At 36.3% G+C, this 19789-nt stretch overlaps 1 protein-coding gene across 1 annotated transcript in view; it reads right to left on the bottom strand.

Moving 5' to 3' along the window:
- Nucleotides 1–19789, bottom strand: part of LOC150078051 (neuronal membrane glycoprotein M6-a-like) — a 111432-nt gene that overhangs the window by 18095 nt on the left and 73548 nt on the right. The window contains exon 6 of the mRNA XM_090384443.1: nucleotides 8354–8436. Within this exon, the coding sequence (XP_090240569.1) occupies nucleotides 8354–8436 (83 nt within the window). The remainder of the gene's footprint in view (nucleotides 1–8353; nucleotides 8437–19789) is intronic.

Here is a 19789-nt window from a genome sequence, read left to right on the forward strand (position 1 = left end):
CAAGAAAGCAGTGTAGGTTTCTGCATTTACCATTCTGTTAATAAACTTAATTCACCCCACCCCCTTTGCTTGTTATGCATCCCCAGACCATCTGACTGGCGGGAAACTTTACAGTCGGTGTTATGCAATTAGGATGGTATGCCTCCAATTTTCGTCTTCATATTAGCATCAACACTGTAATTGCTTCCCATCCGAGCCATGCAGGTTGAATTTCAACTCGTCAGAAGAGATGACAGTGTCCCATTGCTCTTTTGTCCATGAAACATGCGTATTAGCCCAAGCAAGTCGCTTCTTCCTCATTTGTTGGGTCAATAAAGGCTTCTTCTTGGACCGATAGGCATGCAGACCACATTCCAAAAGCCATCTTTGGATAGTTCATGCACTTGTTTCAACAACGGAGGCCATCTCAAAGTCCAGTTTTAGATCAGGAGCACTAGCATCGCGATTACAAAGGGCATAGGCATTTCAAATGTCAATCTTGGGAAGGTATAGTCACTCTCTTATGGCCTGATCCAGGTCTTCTCTTCACATCACCGGTTTCATGCTTTAATTTCAGCACCCGAGATACTGTTCACTGGTGGCAGCCTATTTTATCAGTGATAGTATGCATAGGACAGAACAACAGCTACACTTTTTTTTTCTTGATGTCAACTGAACATATGGAGTCATGCTTACACGTCTGCAAAACAGGATACTAATGAGAATGTATACCCTTCCAATGCCATATTTATAGAAATGGCTGATGCAATACCTTTGCTTTGCGACAAACAAAATGACTGTAATCAAAAAATATCTTATACGTTTCACTACAAATGTTACTTTTTTTGTCCGCCACTGTAGGTTTCTTTTACCTTACCAAATTCAGATAACTCTATAGAGTAGGTGCCAGGGTACTCTGGAGTCTGGGGGATGGAGAAGAGTAAATCTGAAATTTTGAAACAAGTCCAATAAAAACAAAATTTACAGCATGAGTAAAAGTGTTCTAGAGTAACCAGATAGAAGCATAGTTAGTTTCATTTTAATCTACCATCTTGAAACAAGATGGCCACCACACAAATTACAAACAGCACCGCTACTCACTTTGGAATTATGTTTACAAGCTTATCAGAAGCAAATTCACAGTGCAAGTGAGGAGAACTAGTCTTTGTCAGAGTTACTAATCAACTCTGATGAAGGTATTTTTATTTTGATCTGCCTTCTTAAACCAAGATGGCTGTACCTCAAATTATAAGCACCACTCACAGTGTAATTTACAATCAAATCCAAACCAAATTTATAGTAAATTGAAATCTGTTTCAGGAAAAATAATGGAGTCTAGTTAAAGATGCAGAAGATACAAAGTTTGGCAGGGTTGCTAATGACAATAATAAAGGTATGGTACTGAATTAGATCTAGAAAAATTAGGCAGATGGGCTAAGAAATGGTGACTGATGTTTGACACTGACAAATGCAAGATACTGCATGTGGATAGAGTAATTGCAGATTAATGTACCAACTGTGTGGTATTACACTCGGGGTAGGGGAAAACCAAAAAGACCTGAGAGTAATTGTCAGAGCTGGAACAAGGATGGAGCATTTTAAGGGTGCATTTGACCAGTTATATATTTTAAAATTGCCTAATTTTTTATTTAATTACACTTGGACCTGTGTTTAGTGAACTTCTTTATAGCAAAATTTTTGAATTCCTTTTGGTAATTACATTTAAAATAGTTTCTATATAATGAAGAATATTTCCATATAACGAATGGATTACGAGGGATTTAACTTTGTATGCTTTGTTTCCACCTATGGCCTTAAGGAAAATTAGCAATTAGAAAGCACAAATTAAGGGTTAAAGGGATTACCATTCCACAATGTAAGTGGAATGTAGCCACCTATCCCACATACCGAGAGGTCATGCTAGCGCAACTGCTTTCTTTAGCCAGTCAAAAGATTTAGGTGTATTCCCGACGCCGATAATATCTTCTGGTCGACTTGTGTTCTTTGTTTAAAATAAAAAAAATAAAATTATTAAAAGAAATACTGCCTTATTTTTGTACGTGCTACTTATGATTCCAGAAATTTTTGTGATTTTGTGAGACAAAAAAATTATAAATTTGGGATTTATAATCGCTTAACAGAAAAAAAATATTGTGGAGGAAGTCTTTTACAAATTTTGAAAGTAACAGAGAAACTCCAATTACAAATTTCTATAAAGCATGGCCCATTTTGTGACATCACACCTCTGAGATTTTTGGTTTATGCTCCAGTGTTAACCAGTTGGCTTATCATCCAGTGGTTTATCCCCCAGTGCTAGCGAGTTGGCAGTTGTATTTTTCTTGAATTGCACAAATGCTGAAGTGTGCGTAGTCGCAGGTTAAAAGAAACAAAAATGTAATTCAAATTTTGTTATTGAGTTGTTTCGTCTCCACATTACAAAAGTAGTTTTAATAAATTGTTATAAACAAACCTTTCTTTTTATGTATTTTAATTTCTTTTAGTTGAACTGTAACCACATATTTTATTTTTATAGATTATAACATTCTATGTAATTATTAGTTATTTAAAATATGTTTTAGAATTCGATTTTTGTCTCATTTTCAAAATGAGTTTTAGACACAGTAATCAAATCAGGAGGCATAGTTCTCCTTGTTAAATTTTTTGAGTAAAGAGTTCCCCTTGTTAATTTTTTGAGAAGAACATTTTCTTGTTAAAATACTTTTTTTTATACTACAAAAATGCATATTGTGAGCAAACTCCTATTTAAAATAATGTATTGTCAAGTTTGTCTTTTTTTTGTTTCAATTTGTGCATATTCCTGAATGAAACAATTTTTTAAAAATGCTGTTCTTCAAAAATTGTTAAAAATGCTGTTGATGTAGAATTGTAGGCTAGAATGAAACAATTTTTAAAAAGGCTTTTTAAAAAACAGCATTTTTAAAACTGTTTCATTCTAGTCTATATGTCTACAATAAATGATTTGGCAGTGCTCCAAATTTAATTAAAATAAAAAATCTTTAAAAATTTTACATTTATAAATTATAAGTAAGAATAAGATGTCCAAATGACCAAGTGGAGCAAAATTTCGAAAGAAGTTGAGGGAGGAAGAAGCAAAAAAACTGTCAAATAATTTTCAAAATTGGTTTACGTCAGTGGAGATCACTGACCACAATAAAGAAACCCTGTTAGCTGCAATTCAGTCATTCTTGAAGCCGAACAAAATTGTAGTGAAACAGAGGTTATAACATAATAATAATTCCGAAAAGGACCAGAAAACTGAGTCAGAGTATGAGTCCCCTAAGATTATAAAAAATGAAAATAATAATCATATCAGGCTGAACTTAAATAATCCTATATCTTGGCCATCGAATGTTTATGACAAAATAACATGTTTTTTAATAGAAAATGGAATGGATCAAGGCTAAAATGAGGATTTTCATTATTCTTTATCCGAGGATGGCCATTGATTTTCTATTGAGTGGTTTGAAAAAAAAAAAAAAAAACTAAAAAACTTGCTAATGGTGAATTTTAGACAGAAATTGGCTAATTTACTCCAAAGAAACTAAATCTTTGTATTGTTTTCCATGAATTTTATTTGGAACTAATAAAAATACTGGGAATGTACCTTCACTAGCCAATTCATAAAACACTTATATCGATGTATTCTAAATCATGAAAATTTGTAAAAACGCTGTGAACACTTTCTAAAATGGAAATCAATGGAAAAGAGTCTAAAAAAATTCTGGATTTATTCATGATGCTCTACAAAAAGTAATTTTGAACAGAGAAAGAAAAATGGAGAAGAATTTTAAAAATTATTATGGATGTAATATTATTTTGTGAAAAAAATGGTCTTGTATTAAAGGTTCAAATGAGATAGTTCGAATCTGAAAGCTGGAATATTATTGAACTTATAAGTCAATATAATTAAGAACTAGCAGAACAAATTTCAAATCATTGAAAAGAAACTGTGAATTATTTATCACATAAAATTCAAGATGAATTTATATGCTTAATTGGAAATGAAATTCTAGCCAGTATTATTTCAAACATGAAAAAAGCTAAGTAGTGTACTTCTCCTTGTTAAGTGATTGCACACCCGATTTATCACATCATAAACAAACGTCCCAAATAATTAGATATGTGAAAATTATTGACGGAAAAATATCAATAGAAGTTTCATTGATTTTATAGAAAGTAAAGAAAAGACTGCCTTGGATTGGGGACAGAAATTCTTACCAAATTAGAAAAGGATGGGCTTGACATTAAAAATATAAGGGGGCAGGGATACAATAACAGGGCCAATATGGCAGGAAAATATAAGGCATACAGGCAATAATTAAAAAAAAAAAAAAAAAAAAAAAAAAAAAGAATTTGCCATGCTCGTACCATGTTCACCACATAGTCTTCATTTAGGTGGTGTACATGCAGCATCAGTAACATCTGGAATGATAAGTTTTTTGGTGTTGTTCAAAGAATATTTCTTTTTTTTTCTGGTTCCACTAGTCGCTGGGAAATTTTAATGAATACTTTGAAGATTTCACTTAAAGGACATACAGACACTAGATGGTCATCCAAAGAACAAGCTACAAAATCTTTGTTCTTACAAATAATAAAAGTTCACAAAGTCTTAATTAATACAGGGTCATCAAAAAAGATGTCCGTGATTTCCCTTTTAATTATCTTCAGAAATATTTGATCGATTGTGATCGTAGCAGCAAACAGTGTAGTAACTCACTAAGTTTTATTTGACACCTCAACAATGACCTTGGCTGCACCGTGATGTGCACAGAATGACTCCTACATGCACCACCTCAGTCAGTGTCAGTAAGATGGCTGTGCAACAGAAAGTGCAGTGTGCGTTGTGGTATGCTGAATTTAAATCTGTCAAAACACACAAACACACTGTGCTTTCTGTTGTCAGGCCATCTTCCTGACACTGACTGAGGCGGTGCATGTAGGAGTCATTCTGTGCACATCATGGCGCAGCCAAGGTCTTAGTGAGTTACCACACTGTTTGCTGCTACAATCACAGCAAGCGATCAAATATTTACAAAGATAATTAAAAGGGAAATCACGGACATCTTTTTCGATGACCCTCTTATTGAAGATACATCTGCAAATTCAGAACTATTAGTATTGCTCAAAGTCTGCTTTTACAAATAGACTATCCATTTTTATGAAGATTGGCTATATGGAATCAAATTCTTCATAATATTAATTGTATAAATAAAGCAATGTAAGCTACAAAGCTTTGCATACACAACTCTTCCCAATTAATAAGTGGATTGATAAAAAAATTTCCAAAAAATACAGAAAAGTGAATTTCACGATATTTTCACATATGCTGCTACCACATATGCTGCTACACAGAAAAAAATGGCTGTACCAGCTACATTTCCAGATGAAAGAAGAAGAAAGAAAAAAGAATGACACTTTAGAAATATTTGGACGATTTCAATTGATCTGCAAAACAATTCTGTATTGAAATTAAATGTTTTGGATGTTCTTATGAAAAAAGGAATACTATTTCTTCAGATTTCGATTTTATATTTGGAATTTCACTTGCATTAATTAATAAATCTGACTTGCAGAAGGCTGCTTCCGACCTTACATCAAAGATTTAAATGTGTCAGATATTTCAACAGATATTCGAAAAATCATGTTTTATCAATTCTGCAGGATATAAAATCGGTAACCCCTTTACAACTTCTCCAATTCATTCATGAGTATTGTCTAATTATTAGACTCTAATAGAATCTTATCCAAATACAGAAATAACAGTACCTTCTTGTGAAAGGTTCTTCAAAGCGAGAAAAATTGAATTAAAATAATACACCTTCATTGTATATTTTGAGTTTATGTTATAATGTTAACAGTACTATTTCATACTAAATATATAAACAAACTATCTGGTTTTTTAATTTATTTGTAGTTATATGTACTTTCTTTGTTGTTTATATAGAAATAAATTCTCTGTATATATAAATGAATATTTGTAAGTTTCTTTTTCTTTGATATTTTTGTTTTATTATATTCTTTGTATTATTTAAATTATTTTATTAATAAATATATGCAAATCATAGACCATTGCAATAGTAATTTTTATATATTTATAAAGATTGTGGAGGCGTACCAAGGGGAGTGAAGAGGAGAAAATTTCCCCCGGGTGATGAGCTTTAGGGGTGCAAATGAAGGAATCATCTATCACATTCACATTACATTATCATCCTCAGGGGCACCAGGAAGACATGTTTCCCCCAGGCATCGATGACCCTAGCTACGCTACTGAAAGATTGACTACCTGCATATAATGGGGGCGTATTTATAACGCTTTTGCCCCAGGTGTAAGATTGCCTAGTTCCGGCTCTGGTAATTGTGGTCAGATATGAAATTCTCTGAGCAGTGCAGACAGACTGCCAGAACAGCTCATGGGATTTTCTCAATGATATAGAGAAATATTACTTTATCCCATTGTATAAGGCACTTGCTAGGCCATATTAAGTATTGCATACAGGTTTGGAGGCCTCATTTTATGAAAAATGCAGAGCTGCTAGAATGGGTGCAAAGAGGGGTAATAAGATTGGAGAGGAGAACTCTTACCAAGAAATGCTTTAGTTCTGCAAACTGCAGTGTCTGGAAATTAGGCACCTGTGAGGTGATCTGATTGAGGTGTTTAAGGTTTTGAATGGATTGAGCAAGATCAATGCTGATGGCATTCTTTCTCTTGCTCAGACTATGCACATGAGGGTGTATACATTCAAATTGAGGAAGGATAGTTTGCAGAACAGATGTGCAGAAGTTAGTCTTCAACCAGAAGGTGGTTGATTATTGAAAAATCTTCCATCTGTTGTTGTGGAAGTGGATAGTGTGAATAATTTAAGGAAGAACCAGAAAAACTATTGGAGAGTGGATGGACAAGTAATGTGATAAGTTTTTTTTTTTTTTTTTTTACTGATGCTGTATAAGCTCACTCTCTTGCATAATTTGCCATTAATAATACTAATACTAAAGTAGTAATATAGGACCATCTAGACAGGAATGCAGTTATGTGGCAATCACAGAACTGATTTGTTAAGGAGATGATCTTGTCTAACTAATATGATTGGATATTATTACACAATAACAAAGAAACTGGATGCAAAAAGTCTGACATCATATACTTAAATTTCAGTAAAGCTGTTCATACTCTTCCACATGAAATGTGGCATTAGAGGCATTGTACTGCTATGGATAAAGGGATGGCTGAGTGGGAGAAGACAGAGTGATTATCAATGGACATTTCTCGTCTTGGATTAATGTTATTAGTGGAGTCCCAAAGGGTTCAGTGCTGGACCCATTGTTGTTTTCAACATTTATTAATGATATTGATGAAGCCATTATCAGGCTTAATGTCTAAGTTTTCAGATGATATAAAGGTCTTCACTGTTCATGGGTAATAGTAATCCCAGAATAGCATATCAACTATGTAGTATTAAACTCAAAGTAGGGGAGAACGAAAAAGACCTGAGAATAATTGTGCACTCAGATACAAAGTCCTCTGAGCAGTGCAGGTGGGTTGCTTCTAGACAGCTCATAGGGTTTTGTCAATGATATAAAAGTATTTTGTCAGCAGGGATTAGGTGATTGTCCCATTGTATAAGACAATTGTTAGGCCACACCTTGAGCACTGCATACAGTTCTGGAAGCTTCATTTTAATGTCATTTTAATACAGTTCTGGAAGCATAAAAAAATTATGCTTATTTCAGCCTGTGCAGCTAAGAACTGGGTAAGAAATAAATGAAAATTAATCAAGAATTAGAATGTTTAGAAATGAGTGTTTTAAGGCAATAAATGGAACTAACAGATGGAAGCAATGCTAAGACCACATTACAAATGAGGAAATAAGAAAAAAAATTTGGGTATTAAATAACCAATCAAGGGTATATGAGAAACAAATCAAAACAGTAAGATAAGATGAGGAAGATCAAGTAAACAAATATTTGAAGCAAAAATAAATTGTAATAGGCCTAGAGGTGAATCAAGAGGAAAAAGAGATGGTTGGATCTAAAGATCTAACATAAAATAGGATAAAATATTTTTACACACATGGGGACCTTCACACCCAATGTATACAACAAATTTCGATTGTAGTGGTGTTGATGATAATGATCAAAAAACAAATGATGAAGGTGTAAATTTGCTAAGGCTACATGTTCTCAGTTTGTGGTGATTTAGTAAAAGCAGCACAGGCAGCACGGAAATCAAGAACCTAATCCTGTACCTCCTTTGGTGTCATTTTCGAATTGACTATTCTCTAAATATTATTAGATACTAGCCTTAGATATTATTAACAGAATAGTATAAGTATCATTTAAATATCCAGTTACTTACAGTGTCTTTACAAAAGGCCTTTTTTTTCCCTTCATCACAAATCTTCAACAAATTGGGATCTGTATTATTTGGGAAAAGAAAGTCTGGAAAAAAAATTGCTTCAATGGATTACAGTATTTAATATTCTGTGATAAGCACATTTAATTTTACTTGTGGTGAAACATTTTGGAATAGGACCATTTGCAAATCAATAAAATGTCAATTTTTCATGTTGGCCTTTAAATGAAAATTCCATAAATCCTGACAGATTTCTCACAGGAATATGGAAAGCATTTTGCGATGTAGAATAAAAATTCCTGCATTTCTTCAATTATATAATCATAAATAAAGCATTTGCAGCCTAAATAATATATGAAAAAAAAGTTCTTAAAAACATGAACCATTTTATTTAATAATGCAACAAGAAGGAGCAATACTCTTGATCTAGTTATCAGCAGTGATTCTTCATGCATTAAGAATCTGCATGTGAAAGACACATTGGGTAGCAGAATTACAGTGTACTAATGTTAAATTTAATTAAAGGCATAGCTACTGTCAAGTTTAAAAGGAAAGACTTTTGCTTTCACAAGGGTGACCACAGAAGTCAACGATAGTTTTTAAATTGTGTGCAGTGGGACCAACTGATGATGTTACCAACAGCAAATTCTAAATGGGAAGTATTCAGGGAAGCAATCAAAGAAATTACTAGGCTTTTCATACCAACAAAGAAATACAAGTAGCCCTCAATTTATGCTGGGGTTATGTTCCTGGGGGGACAGGCACAAATGGAACCCTTTATATCATGGAATCAATGGGAAATCACAGGGTTAGATTCCGGACACCAAAAAGTTTACCAGACATGGAGTCTCTTTATTCTATTAAATTAAAAACTTTATAACACAATTCACAAAAACAGCACACAGCTATCACTATTATTAATTATTATTAATTTATTAATTGCACAATTAATAAAAAACATTAGCGTAATAAATTTCCAACACGTGTAAATGGCGTAAACTATAACCACATAGACCTTTACCACCAGCATCCATGGCAGGAAACTTTCTCATCTCTGATTGGCTATGATACGGATGTGCTAATTGCTAATTAGTTCAGATTGTCCTTCATCACATGAACAGTGCATGTTACATAATATGGTATGATGCCGATAACTTTTGTCAGACGATTTTAAACTTTCAGTTTATAAAAAAAATTGCAAAAATAAATAAATAAAAATAGCCTTGTGGTTAGTGACCAGCACTATTGCGAATCGGTGCAAAATGAACGCTACCTGTACTGTTTAAGGCTTAGGCCTAAATGGATGTTAGATGAACTATTGAGACACGTGGCAGAAAAGAAAAGTGCATGGAATGCATATAAATTATTAGGTGAAACAGAAGCCTATGGTAGATATAAATTAGTCTGCAATCAAGTCATGAAGGAGGTTAGGCAAGCTAAGGCAGATTATGAGAAGTCTCTGGCAAAGAATGCAAAGAAAAACAGCAAAGACTTCTAATGCTTACATTAACAGTATTAGAAGACGAAATGCACAAGGCATAATTTCTTATAGGTTTAAGTAATTAACTATATAATATCGGTGTACATACACTATAGTTTACCCATAAATTTGATCTACGCATGTAGTGTAAAGGCATCGTTTTAATTGTATCTCATACCTGCCCACCCACTGATGATGAAGCCTACTAGCTTCAAAACGATCGTCTGGGTGGTGTTATCAGCTTAAAATAAACAAAAGTAGTCTTCTCTGCTAGAGAAGCGTTATGTATTTGAAGTAGTGCAATACCAGCTATCTCATTGACCCACAATATGAGATACAATTAAAACGATGCCTTTACACTACATGCGTAGATCAAATTTATGGGTAAACTATGGTGTATCTACGCCGATATTATATAGTTAAATTAACAGTAGAAAGAAGGGATTGAATCACACTTGCCACTTTATGTCTATGGGTTAACTGTTGATGATCCTGCTCAGGTTGCAGGCAAATTGAATAGGTATTTTGTATCTACATTCACACATGAGAAATTCTTTAGGGAAGTAGATTCCAGAAGTTTATCAAACTCTAACAAGGAGCTACATGACTTTGTGATAACTACAAGAAAAGTGGAAGAGAAATTGTTGAGGATGGACATACAAAAGGCACCTGGGGCAGATGGAATTTATCCAATTATATTAAGGGAGCCAGCAACGGAGGTAAGCAAATCCTTAGCCATAATTATGAGAGATCCTTAGATTCAGGGGAGGTCCCTATGGAATGGAGAAGTGTGAATGTATCCCTAGTTCATAAAAAGGGATCAAAAGGCGACATGAGCAATTACAGACCTGTTAGCTTAACATCTGTTCCAGAAAAAATAATGGAATCACTGGTTAAAAGAAGTAATGCAGGACCATTTGGAATTATACTGCAATTATACTGCAATGCAGGACCAATTGGAATTATAATTGCAGGACCAATTGGAATTATAATTGCAGGACCAATTGGAATTATAATTGCAATTATACTGCAATCACAGCATGGATTTGTCATGGGATGGTCTTGTCTTACCAATCTGATAGGTTACTATAACACAGCAACCAAGGAACTGGATGCAAAAAATAATTTTGACATCATATACTTGGATTTCAGTAATGTTTTTGATACTGTTGCACATAAAAGACTGCTGTACAAACTAGAGCAGTGTGGCATTAAGGGAAAGTTAATGCTATGGATAAAGGGATGGTCAAGTGGAAGAAGGCAGAAAGTAGTCATCGATGAGCATTGCTCTTCATAGACTAATGTTATCAGTAGAGTTGTCCAGGGTTTAGTGTTGGGTCTATTGTTGTTTTCAATATTTATCAATGATATTGATAAAGTACATCAGGCTTAATATCTAAGTTTGCAGTTGATACAAAGGTTGGCAGGGTGGTTAATGACAGTCATCAGGGTGAGTTACTGCAACAATATCTAGTAAAGTTGGGTCAATGGACTGAGAAATGGCAGTTGAAGTTTAAATTGACAAATGCAAGGTACTGCACATGGGTAGCAGTGACCCCGGAGTAACTTATCAACTGGGTGGTACTACATTCAAGGTTGTTGTTGTTGTTGTTATTTGGTTTTTAGGAGCATTAGCAACTAAGGCCATATTGCTCCGGGGATATGCGGTGGTCATTCCCTGACCTCTCCGTATTTGGTGGTCACGGGCTCGAACCCTGGTCTAATCAAGAAGTGTGTACTATGCACCGCTGCTCCTGCCCACGTGATTACGGAGGCGCCTACACTCGAGGTAGTGGAGAATGAAAAAGACCTGGAGGTAATTGTGCAGTCAGATGTGAAATTCTCTGAACAGTGTAGACATGCTGCTAGAACAGCTCATGGTGTTTTGTCAATTAGGTATATGCAGAAACTTTGCTGGCAGGGATAAGGCAATATGAGCAATTAAGAAGGAGGGGATTATTCCTTTGTATAAGGCCATGGCCACGTCTTGAGTACTCTACGGGTCTGTTAGCCTTACATTAGGAAGGATGTAGGTCTGCTGTAATGGAAACCAGATTAGTGAAGAGAACGAAAGGGTGCTCTTACCTATAAAGACTTCAGTTCTGCAAATTGAGGCGCCTCCGTAGCTAGGTGGGCGGGAGCAGCAGTGCATAGCATACGCTTCTTGATTAGACCGGGGTTCGAGCTCATGACCACCAAATACGGAGGATGCGGAAAGGTCAGGGAATGACCACCGCATATCCTCGGAGCAATATGGTCTTAGTTGCTAATACTCCTAAAAAAAATCAAATAAATCTGCAAATTGCAGCATCTTGAAACCAGGCACCTGCAGGGAAATCTACTGATGTGTTTAATGCCTTCAATGCATTGAGTAAGCTAAATGTTAATGGTATTCTTCCACTTGCTGAGACTAACATGTGGAGGCATAAATTCAAGTTGAGGAAGGATAGTTGCAGAACAGATGTGAGGAAGTTTGCTTTCAGCCAGCGGGTGGTTGATTGTTGGAACAGGCTTCTATCTGTTGTTATGGAAGTGGTTGGGTTGAATAAATTCAAGGGATAACTAGAGATTTTCTTGGAGGATATGGATAGGTTTACTTTGTTTCCTTTTTGGCTGATGCTATATAAGCTTGCTTTCTTGCATCATTCGCCATTACTACTACTACTAATAATAATGTCAAGTAATTAGGTGTAACAGACTAAAAAGGTTTCTGAAGAGCAAATTAGTCCAAGGTAAATTTGACAGACCTAGCTAAAATTGCTAAAATCTTTGATTATAGAAAGTAATAAAATAGTAAATGTATTTTGTAATTTTATTTATCAAATTAATAAAAATCCCTTTAAAAAAACTTCATTTATATATATATTTGCTTTGAGACCCATGTATGTTTGCTTAGATACTCATAAAGTTATTGCATATATAAACTTTAAAATTATGAAAAGTAGAAGAGTTTTCTCATTTCTTCTTGTGATTTTTTGGGTGGCAGGATTTAAAGTCCTAATTTAAAAGGACTCCTAATTTTAAAGTCCTAATTTATTTAAAAGGAGGCACCTGCCTATCATAGCAGGTGCCTCCTTTTAAATAAATTACAGAGTATTTTTTTGGTACTGTGATCTGTTTAAAAATATTGCAATACCAAAGTATTGCAATCCCAGAGTTATAGTGAGAGGAGATTGATTTGGTTTTGATTTTACTGGCACAGTGAGAGAAGACCTGTCAGGTCTAGCACTACCACATTTGTTACAAGCTATTTTGCAACAGCATGGGAATCACACACATTCACTGCAAAATATTTCTTGCATGTTTGTTGCGAATTGTTTCTGGTACTTTCTGTCTAGTTTGAAAAATATTTAGTCTTGAAGTGATATATTTCTGTTTATGTAAAATAATGAAAACATTTATTCTCAAGGGGGCTGTTTGTGCAAATTTTTTTTTATAACTATTCTTATTTCAGAACACCCTGAATGTATCTCATCATGTTTGTTTCAGTGATTTCTATTCAAATAGCTGGATATTTTCTCGGTAAATTAGATGCTATGTTTTCATCTCATCTTTATTATTACTTATTAATAAATTTGACAAAAGACATATTATTTTTGGATGAGCTCTTCAGTCATATTGTATGAACACATATTGGAGAACAGTAAGAATAAAAGAATTTGATAATGCAAGATGTTAGATATAAAATATAAGTTTATAAATAAATAACTAACACACACACACACACACACACACACCACCACCACCACCATTAATATCTGGACACCCCCTCTGTTGATAGTTGATCATGTCCTACCCACATACCATGTGTCAGACAACTATAAATATGCTCATAGGTTTTCGAGGAGGCAGTACTATGATTATGAATGCGAAATGCTGCAATCAATGGCATTAACAGATTTACAGCATGGAATGACAATAGGATACCACATACGCAATCAACTTGCATGAGATATTTCAATGGCACTGAAGATTCCTAGGTGGACAACTGATGATGTGATCTGCAAATGGAAGTGGAGTAATGCTGAAACCACCACAAACAACCTGAAAAAACTCTCAAAGCTGACAGAACATGACAGGACAGACCTGCTCAGAATGCAGGTTGACATTGTTGCAGACACACAGGTGCACAGTGAGACAACTGCGATACGTGTCAGCAACAATACAGTGCAGAGGACACTGCATGATATGGGTTTCCACAGTTGTGCAGCTATCAAGAAGCCACCAATCAAACAGACTAATGTCAGATGCTGCCTATCTTGGTATAGAGCCTGCCGTTCTTGGACCACAGACTAATGGAAAGCTGTGCTTTGGAGTGATGAATAATAGTACATGGTCTGGTGGTTGTGCCTGGAGAAAGCTATCTGCCAGATAAAGACTGTATTGTCCAGACAATGAAGTTTGGCAGAGGCAGTGTGATGGTCTGGATCTTTTTTTCATAGTTTGGTCTGGGACCATTGTTAGTTTGGACAAAACCACAAAAGCTGAGGTCTTTTGTGGTAGCACATCAGGGAAGATTCATACCTAACAGCAGAGCAATCTCAATGTCACATTACTTGAATTATGAAGGACTGCTCTAAGAATAAGAACATAAAGTATTGAAAAGTTCAACTGGCCAGCCCAGATCCCTGACCACAATCTTATAGAGAACTTGTGGGATAAATTGGATCATTAGGTATGTGTGAAGAAAGACTGTTCAAAAAACAGAGCTGAACTGGTCACCACTTTGAAGGCCAAATGGTGACAAATATTGGAGGACATTTGTGGATTTAGCCTTTATGAAAGCCTCTTTTCCACAGAGGCTTTCATAAAGGCTAAATGTTTCGGCACATGTTATTAGTGTCCCTGTAAATAAAGGTTATTTGTAGATATGCAAGTATCCAGATAATATTAAAGGTAGGGTAGTGCAATATATATATATATATATATATATATATATATAATACTGATAAAAATAAGATGTAATGAAATTATAGAAAGTGTTAGCAAACAAGAAAAGGTATTAAAAAAATTAAAATTAAAAATATTAAACTGGATTATGGATCCGAGGTACTACTAGTAATAGCAGAAAAAACTGGCAACCATAATGAAATATAGATGAATATATTATTATCAGTGTATTAGGTGGAAGTGCTGAACTGTCAGGTGCAATTACCATGGTAATTGCACCTGAGAACACATGCATAGTAAAAACAGAATACCTGAAATAAAATTATATTAAAGTTTAACATAAAAATAAATGATAATACCTAAAGCCGTGGGTCCTAGGACTTTAACTACTTCGTCAATGGGGTCGGCAGCAAAAATTGTAGGAGCCACCGCAATAAGCTGGGTCTCTGTTTCTGTAATGATGTACACCTTGAAAAGAATGCGTACGTATACATCATAGCTGACCCAACAGAGACCAAAAGGAAGGATTAAAATTAAAGAATATTAAAATATATAAAAAATAATAAAAATAAATAAATAAAGTAAAGCTAAAAAGCTAAAATAATGCTGATAGAATCCTGTAAAAAGAAAAAATGAATGAAATCCAGGCAAAATAAGAAAACTTACTGGGTGCATGGACAAGAAAATGTTGGATTAGCTGAGTGCCATCAGAGACCAAAGAAGAAAACAAAAAGTTCACTGTATGGTGTATTTATGTCAGTTGAAGTAACCCCGAGTGGGGGAGGGGGACAGAGTGTGAAGTCATCAAAGTGAACTGCACCCATGTGACGGGGAAGTAAGCTATTAAAACAAATGAGGCAAAGTGCCAGCACAGGGAGAAACAAAAAATAGCAAAGTAGTGTGGAAAAGACACTAAACTTTGTTTAAGAAGAAAAAAGTAATGATAGTAGAGGAATAGCATCTCGATATTGCTTTCGGCCAGCCTAATCGTGCATGATAAATAAGTTGTAATAATTAAGGACAGTAGAAAGTAATTGGAACAGAGGGAAATATAGTTGTGCTCGGGCTGTCTGGGGTTGCAAAACCCGTACCACAGTCAGTCCCTGGATGGATGACTAGACAAATGCCTGTGTTTAAGTCAGTATGTATTGTTATTGAAGAAATGTAACAAGAAGGGAAATAAAAATAAAAATAAAAATAAAGTAGACAAAACTAAACAAAATAGGACAAAACAAAAACGCAATACTCCCATGGGTAGACAATCCGTGGGCATAAGCTTTCTACACCGTGAGACATGACAGAGTCTAGGGAGTATAAAACTAAACAGAGTCCAGTCACAATATTAAGACCATCCCCCAATGCACACATCACACACGCCTAGCGAATCATACAGCGCACGTGTCAAGTTCACACACCACAAGCATATAAGGCTTGATGTTCAGCATCTGTGAACACAGTAATAGCCTCCATCATGGGCAAAGCACGTGACCTATCAGCCCTGGAAAAAGGCATGATCATCGGCTATCGGGCCAGGGAGGCCAGCATTTTCCAAAACAGGTTACTTTTTGAAATGCTCACATGCTGCAGTGGTGAAAGTGTATCAAGACTAGACGAATGGGACAGTTTTTATGACCAGACATGCCAATTGTGGAGCCCCATGCACCATTGAACCCAGAGGTGAATGTCGGCTGAAACAGTTGGTCAAGACCGATCGGTGCACTACTGTTGCTCAACTGGTCTTCCAAATGAACTGTGGGGCCACCAGAAAGGTCTCTAACACGACAGTGCAGTGAACCTTTTGCGCATTGGGCTCCGGAGCAGACGCTTGGTGACAGCACGCATATTGATGGTCGTTCATTGCAAACGTCAGTTTGCACAACAATACTGACACTGGACCCCGGCCGAGTGGCAACGGGTGGCCTTCTCTGATGAGTCACGGTTTCTGCTCCATCGAGTGGATGGACGGTGGCGTATTAGGCATGAAACCTCTGAAAACAGACACTTGGACACGATTGTTGGCAGAAGGCAGGCTGGTGAGAGTGGCATTATGGTCTGGAGAACATTTTCATGGCATGGCTTGGGTCCGCTGATACCTCTGGAGGGCACCCTGAATGCAAATAGTTACCTATCGATCATCGTCGATCAGGTACACCTGTACATGTTGACCGTGTTCCCTTGGCGTGATGGTATCTATCAGCAAGACTTGTCTCGGCCAGAATTGTCCGTGAATGGTTTAAGGAGCACAACAAAGACTTCAAGCTACTCCCTTGGCCACCGAATTCCCCAGATCTTAACTCAATTGAAAATCTATGGGACCACCTTGATCGATACTTCAGATGGATGGATCCTCCACCAAGGAACCTACAGGAACTCTGGAGTGCACTGCAGTCTGCATGGTCACAGATACCTGTAGCAACATTCTGTGGACTTATTGAGTACCTCCCACAGTGGCTGGCTGCAGTGCATGCTGCAACAGGTGCATATTCTGGATACTAGGTAGGTGGTCATAATAATGTGACTGGACCCTGTACATTATATACAGGCCTGAAAGTAAAATGGTCTTACAGTCCAACTTCATTTTACTTTTATGTCCAAGTTTGCAGATGATACAAAGGTTGGTAGGGTTGTTAATGATAGTAAAGATAGTGTAGCATACTGCAACAGGATCTAGAAAAGTTAGGCACATGGGCTGAGAAGTGGCAACTGAAGTTTAACATTGACAAATGCAAAGTACTCCATATGGGTAGCAGTAACCTAAGAGAAACGTACCAAATGTGTCGTACTACACTCAGGGAGGTGGACAATGAAAAAGACCTGGGGGTAATTGTGCAGTCAGATATGTTCTCTGAGCAGTGCAGGGGCTGCCAGAGCAGGTCATGGAGTTTTGTCAATGATATATAGGAATTTTGCTAGCAGAGACAAGGAGGTGATTATCCCTTTGTATAAAGCAATGGTCAGGCCGCACCTTGAGTACTGTATACAGGTCTGGAGCCCTCATTTTAGGAAGGATGTAGAGTTGCTAGAACAAGTACAGAGAAGGGCAACAAGATTGGTGAGAGGAACAAAGGAGTGGACTTACAAAGAAAGGCTTAAGTTCTGCAGGTTGCAGCATCTGAAGACTAAGCACCTGCAAGGTGATCTGATCGAGGTGTATAAGGCCTTGAATGGTTTGAGCAGGCTCAATGCTGACAGAATACTTCCACTTGCTCAGATTAAGAACCTGAGGGGACATAGATTCAAATTGAGAAAAGACAGTTGTAGAATAGATGCGCAGAAGTTTGTCTTTAGCCAGTGGGTAGTTGATTGCTGGAACAGCCTTCCATCTGTTGTTGTGGAAATTGATAGCTTAAATAAATTTAAGACTGAACTAGACAAACAACTGGAGTGACCGGATGGGTGAAATGGGAAGGTTGTTTTTTTGCATTATATGCCTTAACTAATGCTAATGCTAATATCGGCAAGAAGTCAGCATAGTTTTGAATATGACTTGCATGGAGTTGTTGCATAGAGTTGATAGATGATTCTTTCCCCATTGAACAAAATAAGTATCACAGGTCAGTTGAGGAAAGGAAATCCATGGTGGGTGTGAGTATTTTTTATCTGATGCCTATTGTGGAGATGAACATTCAATTCTGTAATATATCAAGGAGCCATAAGCCTGCTGGTCTTGTTTTACTTGGTTTATTTCTATAGAGATTGAGTAGCGGTGGATTAAAGAGATAGGGCCGAATAGGATGTGGAGAGCAACTTTGTATTTTGGCTGCATATTTAAGTAATAGCATTCTTCTGCAGAAGTACCTCTGTACTTCTGCAGAAGAATGAGCTTCAATATATAGACTATGAGTTGGTGATGTCCCATATGCACCAAGTGCAATCCACAGTGCATTGTGTTGTATAGGATCCAGCCAGAGTAATACACTCTTTCAGGCAGAATCATACACTGGAGCACCATAATCCAAACAGGATCTAATCAATGTTCTATATAGGAGTAGCAAAGTAGTACGATCTGCTCCCCAACTTGCTGTCAAGGATTAATCCCAAGAATCTAATACTGTTGGCAATCAGAATGGTAGAATTTTATATCTGAAGTTCAGGATCTGTATGCAATTTACGTTGGTTAGAAAAGTGGATTGTGACTGTTTGAGCGCAGCGGGCTTTTGTACTTTATTGAGGGACATCTGCAACTGCCGTTCAATAGATCTCATGTTCTGAGAATGGCAAGAAATAGAGATATGCCTCTACAATATTTGAAAGTTCTTTTGTAATGGAATCTATTCTAAGGGCAAACACGGTTGCACTCAATACTGACCCCTGCAGTACTCCTCCTTCCTGCAAGTAGAAAGAGAGTTTTGATATCAAACCTGGAAAGAGTGGCTCTGAAGGAAGTAACTAATGAATATAGGCAGATTGCCTTGTAGACCAAGAGTATGAAGGTCACTGAGAATGCCATAATGCCAAGTAGCGTCAAATGCTTTCTATATCTATGGAGACCATAACAAGGTGTTCGTTTTTCACAAAGGCATTACAAATTTTAGATTCAGCTTTGAGCATCAGATCTAAGGAGGACCTGTTTTGGCGAAAGCCATGCTGACTAGTACTCAGTAGAAATGATCCAAACTAATCGACTGTGGATCATTTTTTCTGAATTTTACTGAGGCAACTGGACTGAGAGATTGGTCTGTAACTATAAGGGCTGGAGGGATCTTTTATGGATTTCAGAAAACATGGTGTCAAGAAGCGGGATAAATATTTTGCAGGAAAATTTGGTTAAAAAAAAAGACTAGTAGCAATTGTACGTTTTTGTCATCAAGGTGCTGTAACATGACATAATATATTCCATCTGCTTAGCGACACTGTTGTGTGTTGTTCTGATAGCTTGTATAAGTTCACAATATTGAAAAGGCTGGTTATATGGAAATGATAGTGAGGTTCAAAAGTTGGTGGGTCTCTGTTCTGTGGTGGTCTTAATTTTCTGGAATTCCAGAGTGTAGGTTGAAGCAGCTGAGACTTGGGCACAGGTTTTGCCCAAGGCATTTGCTATATCAAGAGGAGTAGAAAGCTCTTGCCCA

This window comes from Mastigoproctus giganteus, chromosome 11, assembly GCF_048544385.1.
Source record: "Mastigoproctus giganteus isolate SK-2022 chromosome 11, ASM4854438v1, whole genome shotgun sequence".
Taxonomy (NCBI): Eukaryota; Metazoa; Arthropoda; class Arachnida; order Uropygi; family Thelyphonidae; genus Mastigoproctus; species Mastigoproctus giganteus.